At 59.1% G+C, this 18,035-nt stretch overlaps 1 protein-coding gene across 1 annotated transcript; it reads left to right on the top strand.

Annotated features, from left to right (window-relative positions):
* Positions 1 to 1,334: 1,334 nt before the first annotated feature.
* Positions 1,335 to 17,826, top strand: DLL4 (delta like canonical Notch ligand 4; the record flags this gene model as incomplete). Its single annotated transcript, XM_080707953.1, has 20 exons — positions 1,335 to 1,400; positions 1,478 to 1,750; positions 2,230 to 2,287; positions 3,105 to 3,383; positions 3,746 to 3,806; positions 3,879 to 4,009; positions 5,370 to 5,539; positions 5,716 to 5,935; positions 7,723 to 8,425; positions 9,287 to 9,395; positions 9,505 to 9,592; positions 9,843 to 10,091; positions 13,009 to 13,013; positions 13,236 to 13,287; positions 13,389 to 13,522; positions 13,609 to 13,745; positions 13,858 to 13,991; positions 16,159 to 16,317; positions 16,403 to 16,424; positions 17,817 to 17,826. 20 exons carry the CDS (start codon positions 1,335 to 1,337, stop codon positions 17,824 to 17,826), a joined length of 3,060 nt encoding a protein of 1,019 aa, XP_080564079.1.
* Positions 17,827 to 18,035: the final 209 nt, after the last annotated feature.

The following is an 18,035-nucleotide window of genomic DNA, read 5'->3' on the forward strand; positions in this document are numbered from 1 at the left end:
GCCTCCGCCCCACCTCGGTTCCCCACGCCAACCCGCTCGCACCAGATGGTGGCTGGGAGGGGTGGCCGTGCGTGGGGGACCCCGGAGCCCGTCTCCGCACCCCGCCCCTCCCCCGACCCACGCTCCCACCCCCCCGACCCACCACTACCACCCAAGTCAAAAAATCAGCCCAGGCTCCGCACTGGCAGCTGCCGGGCTCCGCGGCGCCCCCCGCCCGCGGCCTCCGGGGGCCCGCGCCGCGTCCCCGCTCCCCCCGCTCTGATCTTATCGTCCGGCGGCGGCCATCGCTGCGCGGGCCGGCTGACAGCTGAACCCCCGGGCCCCCGCCGCCCTCGGCGTCCCGGGGCCAGTGCTCCCGGGCGCCCCGGGCTGGGAGAAGCCGGCCCTCGGGCCCTGGCCTGGGGGGCTCCGGGGACGCAGCTGCGCCGCCGCCGGCGGGGAAGTGAGGCCGCCCGGAGCTCCGGCCACCCGCGCCGGCCACCGCAGCCCGCCCCCCCCTCGCCCCCGGCCCCGAGCGCGGGGCCAGGGGCTCAGGTGAGGGGCGGGAGGAGCCGGCTCATTACCATACAGCTGAGGACGCGCCCCCCGCCCGGACCCGCGTCGGGGCGGCACGGGCCGGAGCGGGCCGGGGCCCGGGGGGACACGCGCCAGGTGCGTCCCCGCAAGCCGGGGAGGGCCACGCGAGCCGCGCCCCGCGGGCGGCGAGGTCCAGGGCGGCCGGGCCAGGCCAGGCGGAGGTCCGAGCCCCGGGGCTCTGCGCACTTGGCTTCCCGGCCTGAGGTCCTTTACCTGCTGGACGGCTGCAGGTGGCCGGCGCCCCCGCGCCTCCGCCCCCCGGGCTCCGGGAGCCGCCGCCGGCCTCCGCGGGCTCCCGCACACCTGGGTCCCGATCGCGGAGGACTGGTCACCTTGGCACGCGCGGAGCTGGGGCCCCGGGGCTGGGAGAGGAGCCGAGGGGCGGGCCCGGGCGGCTGGCGGCGGGGGGGGGGCGCGGGGGCGGGGGCCCCCTCCGGTCGGCGCTGGGACTGTCGCCGCTGGAGGCCGGGAGGGAGGGGAGGGCGGCCGCGAGTCTGCGTGAGTGACAGCGGCCGCGGCGGAGCCCACGTATATAAGGCGGGCTCCGGGGCCCGCGGGTTCCAGTCGCGGCGCCGCGCGGCCGGGAACGCGAGCCCCCAGCCCAGCCCGAGCGCCGCGAGCGCAGGACCGGCCGAGGACCGTGCCGGGCGGCCGCCCTCACCGCGATTACCTCCGCGGGCGGCGAGCCGCGGCCGGAGCCCGCCGGGCAGGCGTCCCCCCTAGAGAGGTCCCGGCCGCCAGGGCACAGCGACGCCGGGATGGCGGCCGCGCACCGCAGCGCCTCCGGCTGGGCGCTGCTGCTGCTGGCCGCGCTCTGGCAGCAGGTAACGTCCCGCGCCCTCTCCGCGCCCCGCGCCCCGCGCCCCGCGCCCGGCTGACCGCCCCCCTCCTCGCCGGGCAGCCGCGCGCCGCGGGCTCCGGGGTCTTCCAGCTGCAGCTGCACGAGTTCGCCAACGAGCGCGGCGTGCTGGCCAGCGGGCGGCCGTGCCAGCCGGGCTGCCGGACTTTCTTCCGCGTCTGCCTGAAGCACTTCCAGGCGGTCTTCTCGCCCGGGCCCTGCACCTTCGGCAACGTCTCCACGCCGGTGCTGGGCACCAACTCCTTCGCCGTCAGGGACGACGGCGCCGGCGGGGGCCGCAGCCCTCTCCAGCTGCCCTTCAATTTCACCTGGCCGGTGAGCGCCCTGGGCACCCTGGGGGCCTGGAGCCCGGAGGAGGGAGAGCCCCGGGCCCCAAGCCCTCCCCCTGGACTTCCTGCCCCCCAGGAGTGCCCAGGGCGCCTTCTCTCCTTTCCCTTGCCCTGGACCCTCTCGTGGGACCCCACCCTAGAGGAGGCTCTCCCGGGTCTGGGTCTTCCCAGTTCTCCCCCCCGGCTCCCGGGACACGATTTTCTTTACTTATCATCCTGGCGCCCCCCCCCACCCCCGCGCACGCCGCGGCTCTCACTTACACCCCCCCCCATTCCTCATCCCTCCCCCTGCTGGGCTCTCCTCTCGCCTTCCCGGCTCCAGCGCTGCCCGGCGCGCAGACCCGTTATGTTGACCCGGGCTCAGTAACTGTATCCTGCAATTAGATTAATTAAACCGGCTGCCGCGAGCCCCCCCCCCTCCCCGCGCATCTCACCCTCTCGCCCCCACCCTCCTTCGCTTCCCAGGGAACCTTCTCGCTCATCATAGAAGCTTGGCACGCGCCGGGGGAGGACCTGCGGCCAGGTGAGCAGCGCGCCCCTCCGCCGCAGGGGGGCGACACCGCGCAGCGCCGAAAGGGTTAAGCGTCCCAGGCGGGGGAGCGCGGGCCGGGAGTGGGGGGCCGGACGCTGAGCCCGGCCAGGACTGCGCCCCGCGCTGGGCGCTCGGATTCCGCTCGCTGCCTGGACTCGGAGCACAATTGCGTTTCCTGAGGGTTATTTTTGGCGTGGGAACGCGGGGAGCACGGCGGTGAGAAAGGCCGAAGCTGCCAGCGCCGCTGACGGGCCCCTTCCTGTATTTTACACCTTTCGCGAATTCCGCTCCTTTGGAAAGGGAATAATGGCTTTGGGATGTTGTTCTGACACAGAGGAAGAGGATATTTCAGCAGCACAACAATTCTCACTTTGAAAAGGAAAAAGAAAACCATTACCTACCTCTGGGGGCAGAAGCCCTGGGTGGGCACCGCGGGACCCGCGCTCCCAGCCCTCCTCGGCATGGAACCTTCCCCCCCCCCCTTTTTCCATTTTGACTCCTTTTCCTCTTTCTCCTCCCTATCTGCCTCCAGAACACTGGGATATCTTAACATCCTTCTATTGTCCCCTTTTTGAATGATATCAGCCCCCCCACGGTCCCTGTACACACACACACACACACACACACACACACACACACACACACACACTCTATGCCATGGGACTCTTGAGTCCCTCTGGCCGGCTCCTCTGGACAATCAGATTTGGTGGCTGACCACCGTCACCACAGCCAAGGGGCGCACTGGCGCGCGGTCGCGGGCATCTCAGGCCCGGCTGCCTTTCCTTGACCTCCCCCCCTGTCCCTCCAGAGGCCTTGCCGCCAGACGCGCTCATCAGCACGATGACCATCCAAGGCTCTGTGCGCGTGGGCCAGACGTGGTCACCGCAGAAGTGGTCACCCGACAAGCAGTCCAGCACCCTCGCCAGGCTGCGCTATTCCTACCGCGTCATCTGCAGTGACAACTACTACGGGGACAGCTGCTCCCGCCTGTGCAAGAAACGTAATGACCACTTCGGCCACTACGTGTGCCAGCCAGATGGCAGCCTGTCCTGCCTGCCCGGCTGGACGGGGGAGTACTGCGAGCAGCGTAAGCATCGCGCCCCACCTGTGCGGGGTCCCCGGCACGCGGTGTGCACGCTTTCTGGCTGCAGCCCGCCTCCCCCACAGAGCGGGTCCAGGCCGCACACTGGCCGGGCCTCAGGACCGCCGGGGAGGCTGGCTGGGGCTTGGAGACCTCCACGAAGGGCCCTCACACCGCACAGCATTCCGTCCAGCATGGACTCTCCTTCCCTGTGCCATAATTTCCCTTTAAGATAGCCATGGCTCCTCTGGGAGGCCAGGATTGGGCAGTGAGCCCGCAGGGCAGGGGCACCCCTGCACCTGGAGGGGAGGCTGGGGCTTCAGTGTCCTCGGCACCCAACCTCATCCAGCCCCTTTTTCTTTCCTTAGCTATCTGTCTTTCTGGCTGTCACGAACAGAATGGCTACTGCAGCAAGCCAGCGGAGTGCCTGTGAGTAGGGGCAGGAGGCGGGGCGGGGGGCCTGGCCGAGCCTCTCGCCTCACTCTCAGCCTCCCCCCACAGCTGCCGCCCAGGTTGGCAGGGTCGCCTGTGTAACGAGTGCATCCCCCACAACGGCTGTCGCCACGGCACCTGCAGCATCCCTTGGCAGTGCACCTGCGACGAGGGCTGGGGCGGCCTGTTCTGTGACCAAGGTGAGTCAGGGAGGGAGAACGAGTCGGTTGGTCCCTCTTCTCCAGGTGCTGGGGAGCCCGGGTGGCTGCAGGAGCCAGGACGGTGACAGATTGGTAGCCTGGAGGTTGTACTCATAAATTCAAGAAAGCCCAAGGGAGCGGGATGCCGGGCTCAGTTCCTCTTTCTGCCTCGTAGTTACCTATTAACCCCCTGAGTGTTTGCTAACCTTCCTGGGCTGTTTGAGCAGCTTTCACCTAAACAGCTGTCTGGTGGGGTGTGCCCACCGGTCGCCCGGGCTGTGGCTGAGGTGGGCCCCTGGGCGGAGGGAGTAACATCTAACTGACTCCTCCGCGTGGTGTGGGCACAGACAGCCCCCCCTCCACGCAACACCTGCCAGGCAGCTGCCTGAGCCCGCGCAGTCTCTGTGGACCCAGCATTCGGAGCCAGGCATTCGGACTACACAGGGGTCTTTGAGCCCCGACCTTGGAGCAAGGCCTTTTTACTGCGTCCTAGTAGCCAGCTGTGACACGTGCCTCTCCTCTCCAGGGTTCAGTGGTGCGCCTGCTGCCTCGGGGTGCTGCGCAGGCTGGGGAGAAGGGGAGGGCACACACCAGACTGGGCGAGCGTGCCTAAGCTTTGACCTACTACAGACAAGGGGATGCAATTCAGTCCCTATACTTCTGTGTGTGTGTGAGAGAGAGAGACAGAGACAGGGAATGTGTGTGTCATCCCTCTCCGCTCCCCTCACCCCAGCAGACACACCTACTCCTTCCCTCTCCTCTGTGCACAGTGGCTTCCAGGTGACACATTCACATACTCATCCTGTGCAAACACGGCCCTTGCAGTCCCTGTATTTGCTCTGTCTGGTTCTCCCTCCCTGTTCTTTCCCCAATAAGAAAACAAGCATTTCTGAATGCGCCTTTAACACCTTCTCCTCTACAAAAGCGCTTGGTCACGGCCTGTGGGAGCTCTCGCCTCCCTCCACCGCTTCCACCTGGTGAAACTGGACCCTTCCTTGCCGGCTTATCTCAGCTCGCCTCCTCCTCCTCGGAGCCTCTTCTGGCATCTGCCTTGCTCTCCCCTCCTTCTCCTCTTCCTGCCTTCATCTGAACTATTCTGGCTGGCAGCGTGGGTGAGCTCACCTGGCAGGGAGTCGCCTGGCTGTGGTTTTTCAACCTGCACTGATGGTGCCGGTCACTTGTGGTTCCCGGTGATTCACTGTGCCCGATTTCATTGACCGGGGAGGAAGGCTGTCTGGACCTGGACGATTTCGAGTTGAAGGCTCTGTGGGCCCAGGGTGGGGTGAACTCGCCCTGCGAGGCGCCTGGAGGTGAGAGTATCCTCTGGCCCTGCTCAGCTGGCTGGTTCCTGTCTCCACAGATCTCAACTATTGCACCCACCATTCCCCCTGCAAGAACGGGGCGACGTGTTCCAACAGCGGGCAGAGGAGCTACACCTGCACCTGTCGCCCCGGCTACACTGGCGTGGACTGCGAACTGGAACTCAGCAAGTGTGACAGCAACCCCTGTCGCAATGGGGGCAGCTGTAAGGTGAGGCCCGAGTCAGCGCATGAGGGCAGAAGTCTGGCCGGGTGGTGTCCAGGCATCCCCAGCCTCGGCAGCCACGGATGGGTACCGCGGGCACGGGGAGCCCAGTGCCCCGCACATCCTGTCATGCATCCCTGAGCCTCAAGTCTGACTTTGACCCCTTTATGATCGCCCTTCAGGACCAGGACGATGGCTACCACTGCCTGTGTGCCCCAGGCTACTACGGGCAGCACTGTGAGCACAGCACCTTGACCTGCGCTGACTCCCCCTGCTTCAATGGAGGCTCCTGCCGGGAGCGCAACCAGGGGGCCAGTTATGCCTGTGAATGTCCCCCTAGTTTCACTGGCTCCAACTGTGAGAAGAAAGTGGACAGGTGCACTAGCAACCCTTGTGCCAATGGTAAGTTCTGTTGCCTTGTTGACCTGGTGGACTGGCCCTGGGGCTCAGAGAGCCTTCTAGTGAGGAGGCCCTCCAAGGTGCTGAACAGGATGGGCATGCCTGTAATCCCAGTACTTGGGAGGCTGAGACATGAGGATCCCAAGTTCGAGGTCAGCCTCAGCAACTTAGCAAGAGCTTGTTTCCAAATAAATTTTAAAAAGGGTGGGCAGAGCACCTCTGGGTTCAACCCCCAGTGCCCCTCCCTCCCTCCCTCCCTCCCTCTCTCTCTCTCTCTCTCTCTCACACACACACACACACACACACACACACACACACACACACACACGGTGCTGGACCTTTTAGGTGCCTCAGGCTATACTATGCTCTCTGTGATGAGGCCTTGGGGAGAGAAGCTCCAGCCCAGGACTTACTTACATCATCACTAAGTGGGAAAGTGCCGTCCCGTCCTCTGTTCTTGATGTGCGTTGAATATGAAAGGATGCTCCTCACATCTACGTGAGCGGTTCCTATACACATCATACGCGTTTGCCTCCTGTTCCTCCCAGCTAACCTCAGCGCTGCTCTACGCAGGGGCTGGCTGCGGCTTAGGGACAAGGTCAAGTGACAGGTGCCAGATCCCTGCTGGAGAGAGCCAGCTGAGATTCGAACTCAAGCAAATCTGTCCAGTTCTAAGGTTCTAAAGCTCACGGTGGTAGATACCTGTAATCCCAGTACTTTGGTGGCTGAGAAGGGAGGCTTGCAGGTTCAAGGCCAGCCTCAGCAATTTAGCAAGACTCCCAGCAACTGAGTGAGACCCTGTTTCTAAAAAGGGAGGGTCTGGGGATGTAGCTCTAAGGTAGACTGTCATGGGGTTCAATCCCCAGTACAAATAAAGTTCTGTAAAATACTAGTTATGTTTAAGCTGGGTGTGGTGGCACACGCTTGTAATCTCAGTACTTGGGAGGCTGAGACAAGAGGATCACAGATTTGTGGATACTTAGGCCATTCACAACCTAGTGAGACCCTGTTTCAAAATAAATAAGCCAGGCGTGGTGGCACACCCTTGTAATCCCGACATCCGGGAGGCTGAGACAGGAGGATCGCGGTTCGCAGACAGCCTCAGCTACTTAGTGAGGCCCTCTGCAACTCAGAGAGACCCTATTTCAAAGTAAAGAATAAAAAAATAGGGCTGGAGGTGTAGCTTGGAGGATGGAGCCCCTGGGGTCCATCCCCAGTATTGCCAAAAAAAAGTAATAATAATAAACAAAATAAAATAAATAAAAAATAGGGCTGAGATTGGAGCTCAGAGATAGAATGCCCCTGGGTTTATTTCTAGTAACACACACACACACACAAAAAAAAAAAAAACTAGTTTTTTTTTTTTTGTGTGTGTGTGTGGTACTGGGGTTCCTGGAAGCCCTTCTATCTCCGGGCTACACTCCCAGACCTATTTTTACATTTTTATTTGGAAACAAGGTCTCCTAAGCAGCGCGTGTGGCTGGCTTCGAACCTGCGCGATCCTCCTGTCTCTGCCTCCCAAGCGCGGGGATTACAAGCGTGCGCCACCACGCCCGGCAAAAATACTAGTTATTTTTATACATGTGCCTACTGAGACATAGAGAACCAGCGTCATCCCACACTCTAGGTCTCTTGGGCCTCAGCATAGCTCTCTTTGTGGCGGGCTCTGTCCATGGTGGCCCTGTGCTCGGAGGCAGAGGGGCCTGAGCTCCCTTCAGGGCTGGAGCCCCCGCCCCCCACCCCAGGGAATTCCTGGACTGTTGCCAACTCCTGCCCATGTGTCTTCACAGGGGGCCAGTGCCTGAACAGAGGTCCAAGCCTCATGTGCCGCTGCCGTCCCGGATTCACAGGTGCCCGCTGTGAATTTCACATCAGCGACTGTGCCCGCAGCCCCTGTGCCCATGGTGGCACTTGCCATAACCTGGAGAACGGGCCCGTGTGCACCTGCCCCGCGGGCTTCTCTGGCAGGCGCTGCGAGGTGCGGATGCCCAGGGACGCCTGTGCCTCGGGACCCTGCTTCAACGGGGCCACCTGCTACACTGGCCTTTCCCCGGACAATTTCGTCTGCAACTGCCCCTACGGCTTCGTGGGCGGCCGCTGCGAGTTCCCCGTGGGCCTGCCGCCCAGCTTCCCCTGGGTGGCCGTCTCCCTGGGCGTAGGGCTGGTGGTGGTGCTGGTGTTGCTGGGCATGGTGGCGGTGGCTGTGCGGCAGCTGCGGCTTCGGCGGCCGGATGACGGCAGCAGGGAGGCCATGAACAACTTGTCGGACTTCCAGAAGGACAACCTGATCCCTGCTGCTCAGCTCAAAAACACAAACCAGAAGAAGGAGTTGGAGGTGGACTGTGGCCTGGACAAGTCCAACTGTGGCAAACAGCAAAACCACACATTGGACTATAATCTGGCCCCAGGGCCCCTGGGGCGGGGGATCGTGCCTGGGAAGTATCCCCACCGTGACAAGAGCTTAGGGGAGAAGGTGCCGCTACGGTTACACAGGTGAGCAGCCCCGATGGCCCAGGGCTTGGCCATGGATCCCCGCGTGGTTTTGCTAGGGCTCCCAGGCAGGGTGGGAGGCGGGCTCAGGCCCTGGCTGCTCTTGGGAAAACAGGTTTTTTTTTTGTTTTTTGCTTTTTGTTTTTTACTGATTGAAGGATCCTCCAGCAAGATTTCTGCTAGGAAGTCGGGCGTGGTGGCGCACGCTTGTAATCCCAACATTTGGGAGGCTGAGACAGGAGAATTATGGTTCTGGGACAGCCTCAGCTACTTAGTGAGGCCCTTTGCAACTCAGTGAGGCCCTGTTTTAAAATAAAGAAAAAAAAAAAAGGACTGAGAATGTAGCTCAGAGATAGAATGCCCCTGGGTTCCATCCCCAGTACTGGGAAAAAAAAAAAATTCTGTTAGGGGGGTCAAGTATGGTGGCCCAAGCCTGTCATCCTAATTATTCGGGAGGCTGAAGCAGGAGGATCTGAAGTTTGAGCCCAGCCTCAGCAAGATAGCAAGATCTTGTCTTAAAAGAGAAAAATTCTGCTAGGGGTGCTTTGCCAGCGAAGGCCTGGCCGTGCATTCGTCCGTTCACATGTCCCTAGTACGTCTCAGGACTTCCATCTTCCCGTGGCGTGGCGTACCTCTAGCAGCACTGGCTTTCTCTAGGTCTGTGTTTCTGGCGTGATTGGGGTCCTGTGGCTTTACTGGGGCCCACACCTCACTGCCCCTCCAGAAGGCCCGCATTCGTGCCCCCAGCCTGTGTCCCCCTGAGCCACCTCCCTACGTGCTCTTTGGCGGCACAGGGTCCAGACTACCGCCCCTGCCTCTGGGCCTCCCCTCCCCCTCACACTCACCTGTCTTATGTTCCCTCAGTGAAAAGCCGGAGTGTCGAATATCAGCTATATGCTCCCCCAGGGACTCCATGTACCAGTCTGTGTGTTTGATATCAGAAGGGAGGAACGAATGTGTCATCGCCACAGAGGTGAGTGCTGGGCTCGCCTCCCCAGCCCGCCGCCCCTCCTGCTCTGTGGTCATTTTCACCCGCGGGCCGCGGCCACTCCCGAAGGGTGGTCAGAGCCCCTCCCTGCTAGGCCTTGGGTGTGAAGCAGGAGCCAGGTGGCACACCCGGCCTGTTCTCTCCTGCCCTGTTGGTGCTGGGCAGGGCAGCCATCGTCCCTGGTTAGCTCCTGGGCACTGTTTTCCCAGCGCTGGCGGGCACGGATGGTTGCTTAGTGCCCTCCCACCCCTTCCCACTGGCCTCATCCACTAGGCCACCTTACCAGTGCAAGTCCCAGGCAGAAGACTAAGGGCACTGCCTCTCCTTCCCATATGTTTTCCTGGCTTCATCGGCTGCTCTCAGGGAGCCCAGGGCCGCCTGGGAGGGAGTGCTGTGCCCCCGGTGACCCCCCTCTCCACCTGTGCTCCCCAGGTATAAGGCATGAGCCTACCCAGAACGCCCCAGCTCGGCCCAGCAGCCGGACTTCCTTCCTGCGTTGTTTACATTGCACCCTCGATGGGACGTCTTCAGTACGCACCGTGCTGCTCTCAGGAGGAGGAGGGAATAGCATGGCCTGGACAGACTGTGAACTTGCCAAGAGACGCACCGCCTGCACACCTCGGGTGTCTGCTGGCAGCTGGTCGGCAGCTGCACCAGCCGGGGGAACAGAGGAGAGGAGAGGTGCCACTTGGACGTGCCCTGCCAGCGGTGGCCTTCAGAGGGCTCCTTTTGGGGTTCTGGACTGTTTTCCAGAGAGAGAGAGAGAATGGCAGGGACCCCATGGAGCTCGAAGCTGCTGTGGCCTCTACTGGTATCTGTGTTTCCAAAAGTGCCTTTGGCCTGGGCTCCAAAGCAACAGCTGGGCCCCAATCAGAAAGGAGAAAGGGAGCCAGAAAGGGCAGGAGAGCCAGTGGGCGCTGTTGGCAGGGGTTGCCCTGCAGGCAAGGCGCACGCCCAAGGGAAGAGGAGCGCTCTGTGCCCCAGGCCTCCAAACACTGCACGGGGGTCTTGTTCAGAAAGGTTCCCACCAACTCCCTGGCCTGGGCACTCAGACAAGAGTGTTGCTAACCCTTACCCGGCTTCCACCACCCTCTGGCCTGGCTGCCTCTGGGCATCTATGAGCAGAGGGGCCAAGGGCCTGACCCTTCTCCCCTAGCTGGGGGGCTCAGGGCAGTTATGCTGGGAATTCCACGAGGGAGAAATCGGGTGCTGCTGTCACCTGGACACTTTCCTCCCTCAAAGCCATCTGGAGACCTCGAGCCTGGGCTCTGCCCTGGCCCACTCCTGCCCCAGACCATCCCGAAGCCGATCTTCAGAAATCAATAATATGAGTTTTTATTTTGTTTGGGGTTTTTTTGTAGTTTATTTTGAAATCTAGTATTTCAATAATTTAAGAAATCAGAAGCACTGGCCTTTCTACATTTTATAACATTATTTTGTATATAATGTGTATTTATAATATGGAACAGATGTGTATAGGAGTTTATTTCTTGGGTCTTGTCTTTGTGATGGCATAGTGGGGACCCTCCCACTCTCACCCCAAAGAATTGTTAAACCCCCTTCTCATATCGCTGCTGAGTACTCTGCTGAGCCCTGGGCCTGTGCACACCCTGCGTCTCGCGCGTTGCTGAAGGCCTTGTCCCTGTCCAGTCTCGGGGAGCCCAGCCTTACCTAGCTTGCCTCCGGCCTCGGTCAGCCGTCCTTACCTGCTGGCTTTGGGGCTGGCTGCTGCTCCCCTCTGCCCACTCTTCCCTCCCCTCCACTCATTTAGTGCTAGAAATTTAACCCTGGAGCATTCTCTCTCTTCTCTTTCCCTCCTCTCTCTCTCTTTTTCTTTGTGGTACTAGGGATGGAACCCAGGGGCATTCTACCTCTGAGCGCCACCCCCAGTCCTATTTTTTATTCTTTATTTTGAAACAGGGTCTCATTGAGTTGCAGAGAGCCTCACTAAGTTGTAGCTGAGGCTGTCCGCAAACCATGATCCTCCTGTCTCAGCCTCCCAAATGCTGAAATTGCAAGCCCTGTCTCTTTCTCTTTTTATTTTATTTTTATTTCTGTGGTGCTGGGGATAGAACACAGGGCATTCGACCTCTGAGCTCTACCACCAGACCGATTTTATTTATATTTTTTATTTGGGAACAGGGTCTTGCTAAATTGCTGAGGCTAGCTTTGAACCCGAGATCCTCCTGTCTCAGCCTCCCTAGTACTGGGATTACAGATGTGCGCCAGCACACCTGGATTATTTTTTATTTTGAAACAGGGTCTCACTAAGCTGCCGAGAGTCTTGCTCAGTTGCGGAGGCTGGCCTCAAACCTCCAATCCTCCTGTCTCAGCCATCCAAGTGCTGGGATTGCGGGTGTGCACCACCACACCCAGCTTCACTTCTTTTGTGCTTCCCCCATTCCTTGGGGAGTGTTCCCCCGTCAGGATCTCTCCTTCTTTACTCAAGCCTCAAGAAGCTTATGCGGCTCTGTGGTCCTGCCTGCTTTTATCCTGAAAGATTCTCTGGTCAGAGAATGGGGCTTCTGAGCCATGAAGACATCTGGCTCCTTCCTCCTGCTGCTGCAGGGTTTGGGCGGACAGCACCCTCATCTTTTCTTAGCCCCAGTGGGGAACTGGTAAGGGAGATCTGCCTTGGGTTGGTCCTCCTTGCAGCTGGACAGAGAGCCGAGGGTCTGGTTTCCTTGTCTGCTGCAAGCTGCTGGAGTTGATTGGAGACGAGGGGAGGGGAGAGGCCGAGAGTTTCTCTGGCTGCGGCGCTAATGAGGGAGTTTCCAGCCTACTCCATGCCCAGCTTCCTCTAAGGCCCAGGATAGTCCCTAGGGCGCCCTAGTCCTCATGGTACAGCCACAAACATACCCCAGGGAGGACAAATGATGACTAAATGAGCCATTGACAGAAAGCTGAGCAGATGCTCCCAGCTCTCAGCCTGTCCCCAGTAAAGCCAAATAGACCCACCAGACGCCCCGCGCCCGGCGGCCAAGCACACACAATGAGCTCGCCTCTGCTTCACCCCCCCACGCTGGCCCTGGGTGCTCACGCCAGTCCCAGGGGCACGCACACGCTCCTAGCCTTGCTGCACACACAGGGTATCAAACAGGAAAACATTCAGGGAACTGTTCCCACAGCCTGAGCCGGCAGCAGGGGGAAGAACAACACGACCTCACTCTTCCTGCCCAAAATGAAACAGGAAAGCAGCTCCCGGGACCTGGGGGGCGGGGGACTGGGCTGGGACAGAGGCGAGATGACGAGGCTTCCATGTGGGGGACAGGTAGGACACCCGCGGGCCTGCACGTCCACACGGCCAGGCTGTGCTGGGCTGCACGGGCTTAAACCATCGGAAGAGCCCAGGTGCTGGCGGCTGCTAAACCCATTCACGGACGCTGGTGCCCTACATGGGGACTGAGCGAGCCTCCAGCACCATGGCTTTTGGGGGAAAGTGGGGACCAATGTGTGGACTAGATGTGACGGCTCACGCCAGGCTCTACCTCTAGCCATTCCACAGAAGCCAGGGACTTGGGGTGTGGACAGGCCAGGCCTTCGTCTCCCCGGGGATTTCCTGAAGGCAACTCCCTGAAACTCTGGCCTCTTCCCACAGGTAAGGTATTCAAGGCCTTCCTGACCACCTGAGTGCCCAGGTGTACAGATGTCCCAGAAACAAGCAGGCCGTAGCTTGAGATTCACAACGCTGTGCTTTCCATGCGTTAGCTCACGCTTAATTTGCAGGCATATTTTACAAGAGAATTCAGAGCCCAGTAAGAGTCTGGAGCAGAATCCATTTGACCTTACAGTGAACTCCAGCCCTGGGAACAGCTGCTTTTCCAGGGTGCCTTAGCTGGTGACCACCTGGACATCCTTGTGGAGTCGGGAAAAGGGGGTCAGGGAGTAGAAGGAAAAGGCAGTGGCTCCCCCCTCACCCAGGCTAGAGAGGCCCCTGGGCTCAGCCCAGGTAGACTAGCTCGACGACGCCCCCCACAGCCTCCCTGCAGCCTGGCCCCGGGGCCCGGCGCTCCGCCCACGTGGCCTGCGCGTTCCGGGAAGGGGATGGAAGTGATTCACGCGGGGAGCTGTGGCTGCCCCTGCCCGGGGAGGGGATGCTCCGGGAGGCCCCGGTGGCCTTCCCCGGCCGGCCGCCGCCGAGAGACAGGTGCGCCCGCCGCGGCTCCACCTGCCGCGCCCGCCCGGCGCTTGGTTGCAGGCCGGCTTCCTGTTTGTGGCCGCCGACCCCGCTCACTTCCCCGGCCGGGAAGCGGTCGAAGGCCGCGACTTTCTCGCCCGCCCGCCCCGCCCGCGCCGGCGCCAGGGGGCGCTGCGGGCCGTCGGGCTGCGGCCACGGTGCCCCCGCCCCGGGCCGCGGCTTCTTTGTCCACTGGAGCTCTGCCCCAGCTCCTCGCCCCTAAGCCGAGCTGGTAAACCCCGGGGAGCCTAATGCCATGTCTCCCTCCAGATACCCGGGGCATCCAGGGGCCAGGGCCCCTTCACCTGCCCCAGCCAAGGCAGGACCCCTCCCCAGCGCACAGTCCAGCCGCCCTCCTCCAGTGGGCACCCCGAATGCAAGGGAATGGGGGCGCTATGCAAATGGTATGAGGGCTGGAGCTGCCCTCTCGCCCCATCCCTCGTTGCCAGGTGGTCTAAGAGTAAGCCCTCCATCTCTTCCCTCCTTTAGCGTGATTGGGCACCTATTTATTATCTGCCAGGCATTGGCTGCAAAACATGGTCTCTCACCCCGGGAAATGGAACCCGCTGGTTAACCATTTTTAACCTCTCCAAGAATAAGAATATCTCGCCGGGCGTGGTGGCGCACGATTGTAATCCCAGCGCTTGGGGGGCTGAGACAGGAGGATCGCACAGGTTCGAAGCCAGCCTCAGCCACTGAGTGAGGCTCTCAGCAACTTAGTGAGACCCTATTTCCAAATGGGGGTATAGCCCGGAGGTGGACAAACCCCTGGGTTCCACCCCAGTACCACACACACACAGGATCTCTGTACGTTACTGAAATTGAAATGAATTCGTGTGTGCAAACCCTGGTAAGCACTGTTTATCCTTCCCTGGCTGGTTAGTCCTCAAGTGTATGTCAGTGTTCCACTCCCCAGGAGGGCTGGGGTCTGCTGAGTCCCCCTGGCAACTCACCCCTAACAGGACAGGTTGTGGGTACTTAGGCTTCTATTTTTGCCATCCTGGAAGGAAGGACCACACCAGGCTGGGTCAGCCTCATCTGAGTGGGCATTGTGAAAGGGAGGCTCTTCTGTGGGAGGGAGAGGGCAACTCCAAGACCCCAAGAGTCCCTTTCCCTCTAGAGGTCAGCGGCAAGTGGCTTTTGGCCCCTCTTCCTTGGCCTCTGGAACACTGACCCCTTAACACCCTGGCCCAAAGGGTGGGCTTAGCCTTCCCTCCCACCCCCAAAGGTCCTCTGTGACTAGAACACAGGGATCAAAAAGGCAGCTGAGGCTGAGAGGAAAAAAAGAAATTTCTTTTTCTAACCCTACTCTCACAACACAATACACACAGAACATTCTATGAACTGTGGCCACCAAAATGTAAAAATTTTTCCTTCCTAGTGTGGTGGTGCACACTTGTAATTCCAGCACCCAGGAGGCTGAGACAGGAGGATCACTGGCCTGAGGTCAGCTTCAGCAACTTAGTGAGACCCTATTAAAAAAAAAAAAAAAAAAAAAAAAAAAAAGGCCCGGTGTGGTAGTGTACACTTGTAATCCCAGCATTCCGGGAGGCTGAGACCAGAGGACCACAGTTCACGGCGGACAGCCTCAGCTACTTAGTTGGGTCCTCCGCAACTTAGTGAGACCCTGTTTCAAAATAAAGAGTAAAAAATAAATCCCAGCATTCGGGAGGCTGAGACCTGGAGGATCACGGTTCGCGGACAGCTTCAGCTACTTAGTGAGGCCCTCTGCAACTCAGTGAGACCCAGTTTCAAAATAAAGAATAAAAAATAGGGCAGGGGGTGTAGCTTGGAGGTCAAATGTCCCTGGGTTCCATCCACAGACCCACCCACACACACACACACACACACACACACACACACACACACACAAATAGGGCAGGCGTGTGGCTCAGAGGTTGAATGCCCCTGGGTTCCATCCCTAGACCCACACACACACATAAAAAGGACTAAGGGTCATGTAGTTTGGAGTAGAATGCCCCTGGGTTCAACCCCCAGTACCAAAAAAAAAAAAAAAATCCCCCCACCAGAAATTAATCAATTCTTTTCTGCAGCAGATAGCAGCTGTGTGTGTTCTTGGTCCATTTCAGTGATTACACTGCCACCCACTGCCTCCCTCTTCTGATGCCAATAAAAGCCCCAGGCTATTTCACTTGTGCTTCCACTAGCCAGATACAGATTGGGGTTCCCCAAACTTCCTTCCCTAGTTTGATTAACTTGCTAGTGGCTTACAGAGCTCAGGTAAATATTTACTTAGGTTTCTGGTTTATTAAAGGATATTACGAAGGATACAGATGGAGAGAAGCATTGCACATGGTTTGGGGGGGGAGGGATGGGAGCCACCTTGCAGGACCCTGCACCTGTCCAGCTACCCAGGAGCTCACAAACCCTGTGTTTTAGGGGCTTTGTGGAGGTTTTGCTACATAGGCACTGTTAATTAAAGCATTTTCCATTGGCGATCAGCTCAACATCCAGCCCCTCCCCGCTCTCTGAGGTTGGAGGATGGGTCTCAAAGTGTCAGACCTCTCTTGCTGCTCTGGTCTATCCTCAGGTGACCATCTCCTTCTGAAGCTACCCAGGGCCTGCCAGCCATCAGTCAACCCAGCAGCAGCAGCAGCAGCAGCAGCAGCCAGAAAGACATGTATTACTTTGGAGACTCCAAGGGTCTGGGGAGTTGTATGCTAGGAACCAGGAGGAAGACCAAATCTGTGTTTGACAGTGGTACACAAGGTAGCCAGCTTTGAGCTTAGGAGTCTGAATTTAGCAACCGGTTGGCCCCGTGCCAGCCTGTCCTGTGTCATGGCACCCCCTGCAGGGCAGAGCTACAGCCCCACCAGGTGCGGCCAGACAGCCTGGCTCCAGGGGTCCTTCTGTCTGGCTCAGGTTGGGGTTTGCTGGCCAGAGGACTGCTGTCCTCATCTTTCAGGGATGGATGCCGGCCGCACTCTCCTGCAGGCCCGGCTCGATTTCATACTTTCAAAGATTCCCTTCCCGCTGTTTCCTTTTTCTGGTGCAAGAGCTGAAAGATGATGGGAATTTCTTCCCCTTAGTTGTGGGTCCTGGGGCAATACTATCTCAGCTATTCTCATGTGAGGAGTCATTTCCTCAGCCCAGAGGGCCTCAGAGCCCGAGCCCACAATCAGGAGATACTGAGCCAGACAGTGGACCAGTCGTATTTCTGTGTGTGTATGTGTGTGTGTGTAGCTAGGGATTGAACCCAGGGGTGTTATATCTTTGAGATACACCCCAGCCTTGTTTTTTGTTTTTGTTTTTTGGTGGTACTGGGGGTGGAACCCAGAGGCTTTCTACCTCCGGGCTATACTCCCAGACCTTTTTTATATTTTATTTGGAAACAGGGTCTCACTAAGTTGCTGAGAGCCTCACTAAGTAGCTGAGGCTGGCTTTGAAGCTGTGCGATCCTCCAGTCTCAGCCTCCCAAGTGCGGGGATTACAAACGTGCACCACCACACCCAGCAACTAATCTTTTTATTTTATTATTTATTTATTTATTTATTATTTTGTGGTACTGGGGGTGGAACCCAGAGGCTTTCTACCTCCGGGCTATACTCCCAGACCCTTTTTTATTTTATTTGGAAACAGGGTCTCACTAAGTTGCTGAGAGCCTCACTAAGTAGCTGAGGCTGGCTTCAAACCTGTGCGATCCTCCTGTCTCAGCCTCCCAAGCGCGGGATTACAAGCGTGCACCACCATGCCCGGTTTAGTCTTTTTATTTTTTGAAACAGGGTCTCACTGGGTTACAAAGGGCCTCGCTAAGTAGCTGAGGCTCTCAGGGAACCGGATCCCAAATGCTGGGATCACAAGCGTGCGCCACCACGCCTGGCTTCTAGGTGTCTTCTCTAAAGCCAGGGTCTACCACACCGCAGTGTTCCCAGGGGGTCTGACACCCAGCCCTAAGCCCATGGGACCTCTCTGTGCGGTCCTGTTTCACTAAAATGCTCCCCACTGCAGCGTCTCCCAGCCCCGCAGCCTGTTGCCTTCTGTCCACACAAACTACACCTTCCTCTCTCCTTGAGTTGGGAGAGCTACCCACCCTCCCACCCTCCTTTTGGAGCCGTGGTCCTTCCCCTTTCACCTGAATTAGGATCCAGTTCTGAATAACTGGAGCACCGGTCACCCAGAGGTGCCCTGTCCGCTGGGTCTCTGCCTCCTTGGGAGCGATTCAACGGTCAGGAGTCAGGTTTTCTCAGCACCCATGTACCCTACTGCAGGTACGGGTGAACGACTCCAGTTCCAGCTGGGTGTGTGTCTGTCTGTATGTTTGTGTCTGTGTGTCCATGTGTTTTAGTAATGGCATGCTTGGGGCAGACTATTACCTACCCTGCCTTTTATTTTATTTTATTTTTTGCAGTCTGGGGATGGAACCCAGGGGTATTCTACCTCTGAGCTACACCTCCTGCCCTGTTTTTTATTCTTTATTTTGAAATAGG

Source organism: Muscardinus avellanarius (assembly GCF_963383645.1).
Source record: "Muscardinus avellanarius genome assembly, chromosome: 12".
Lineage (NCBI taxonomy): Eukaryota > Metazoa > Chordata > Mammalia > Rodentia > Gliridae > Muscardinus > Muscardinus avellanarius.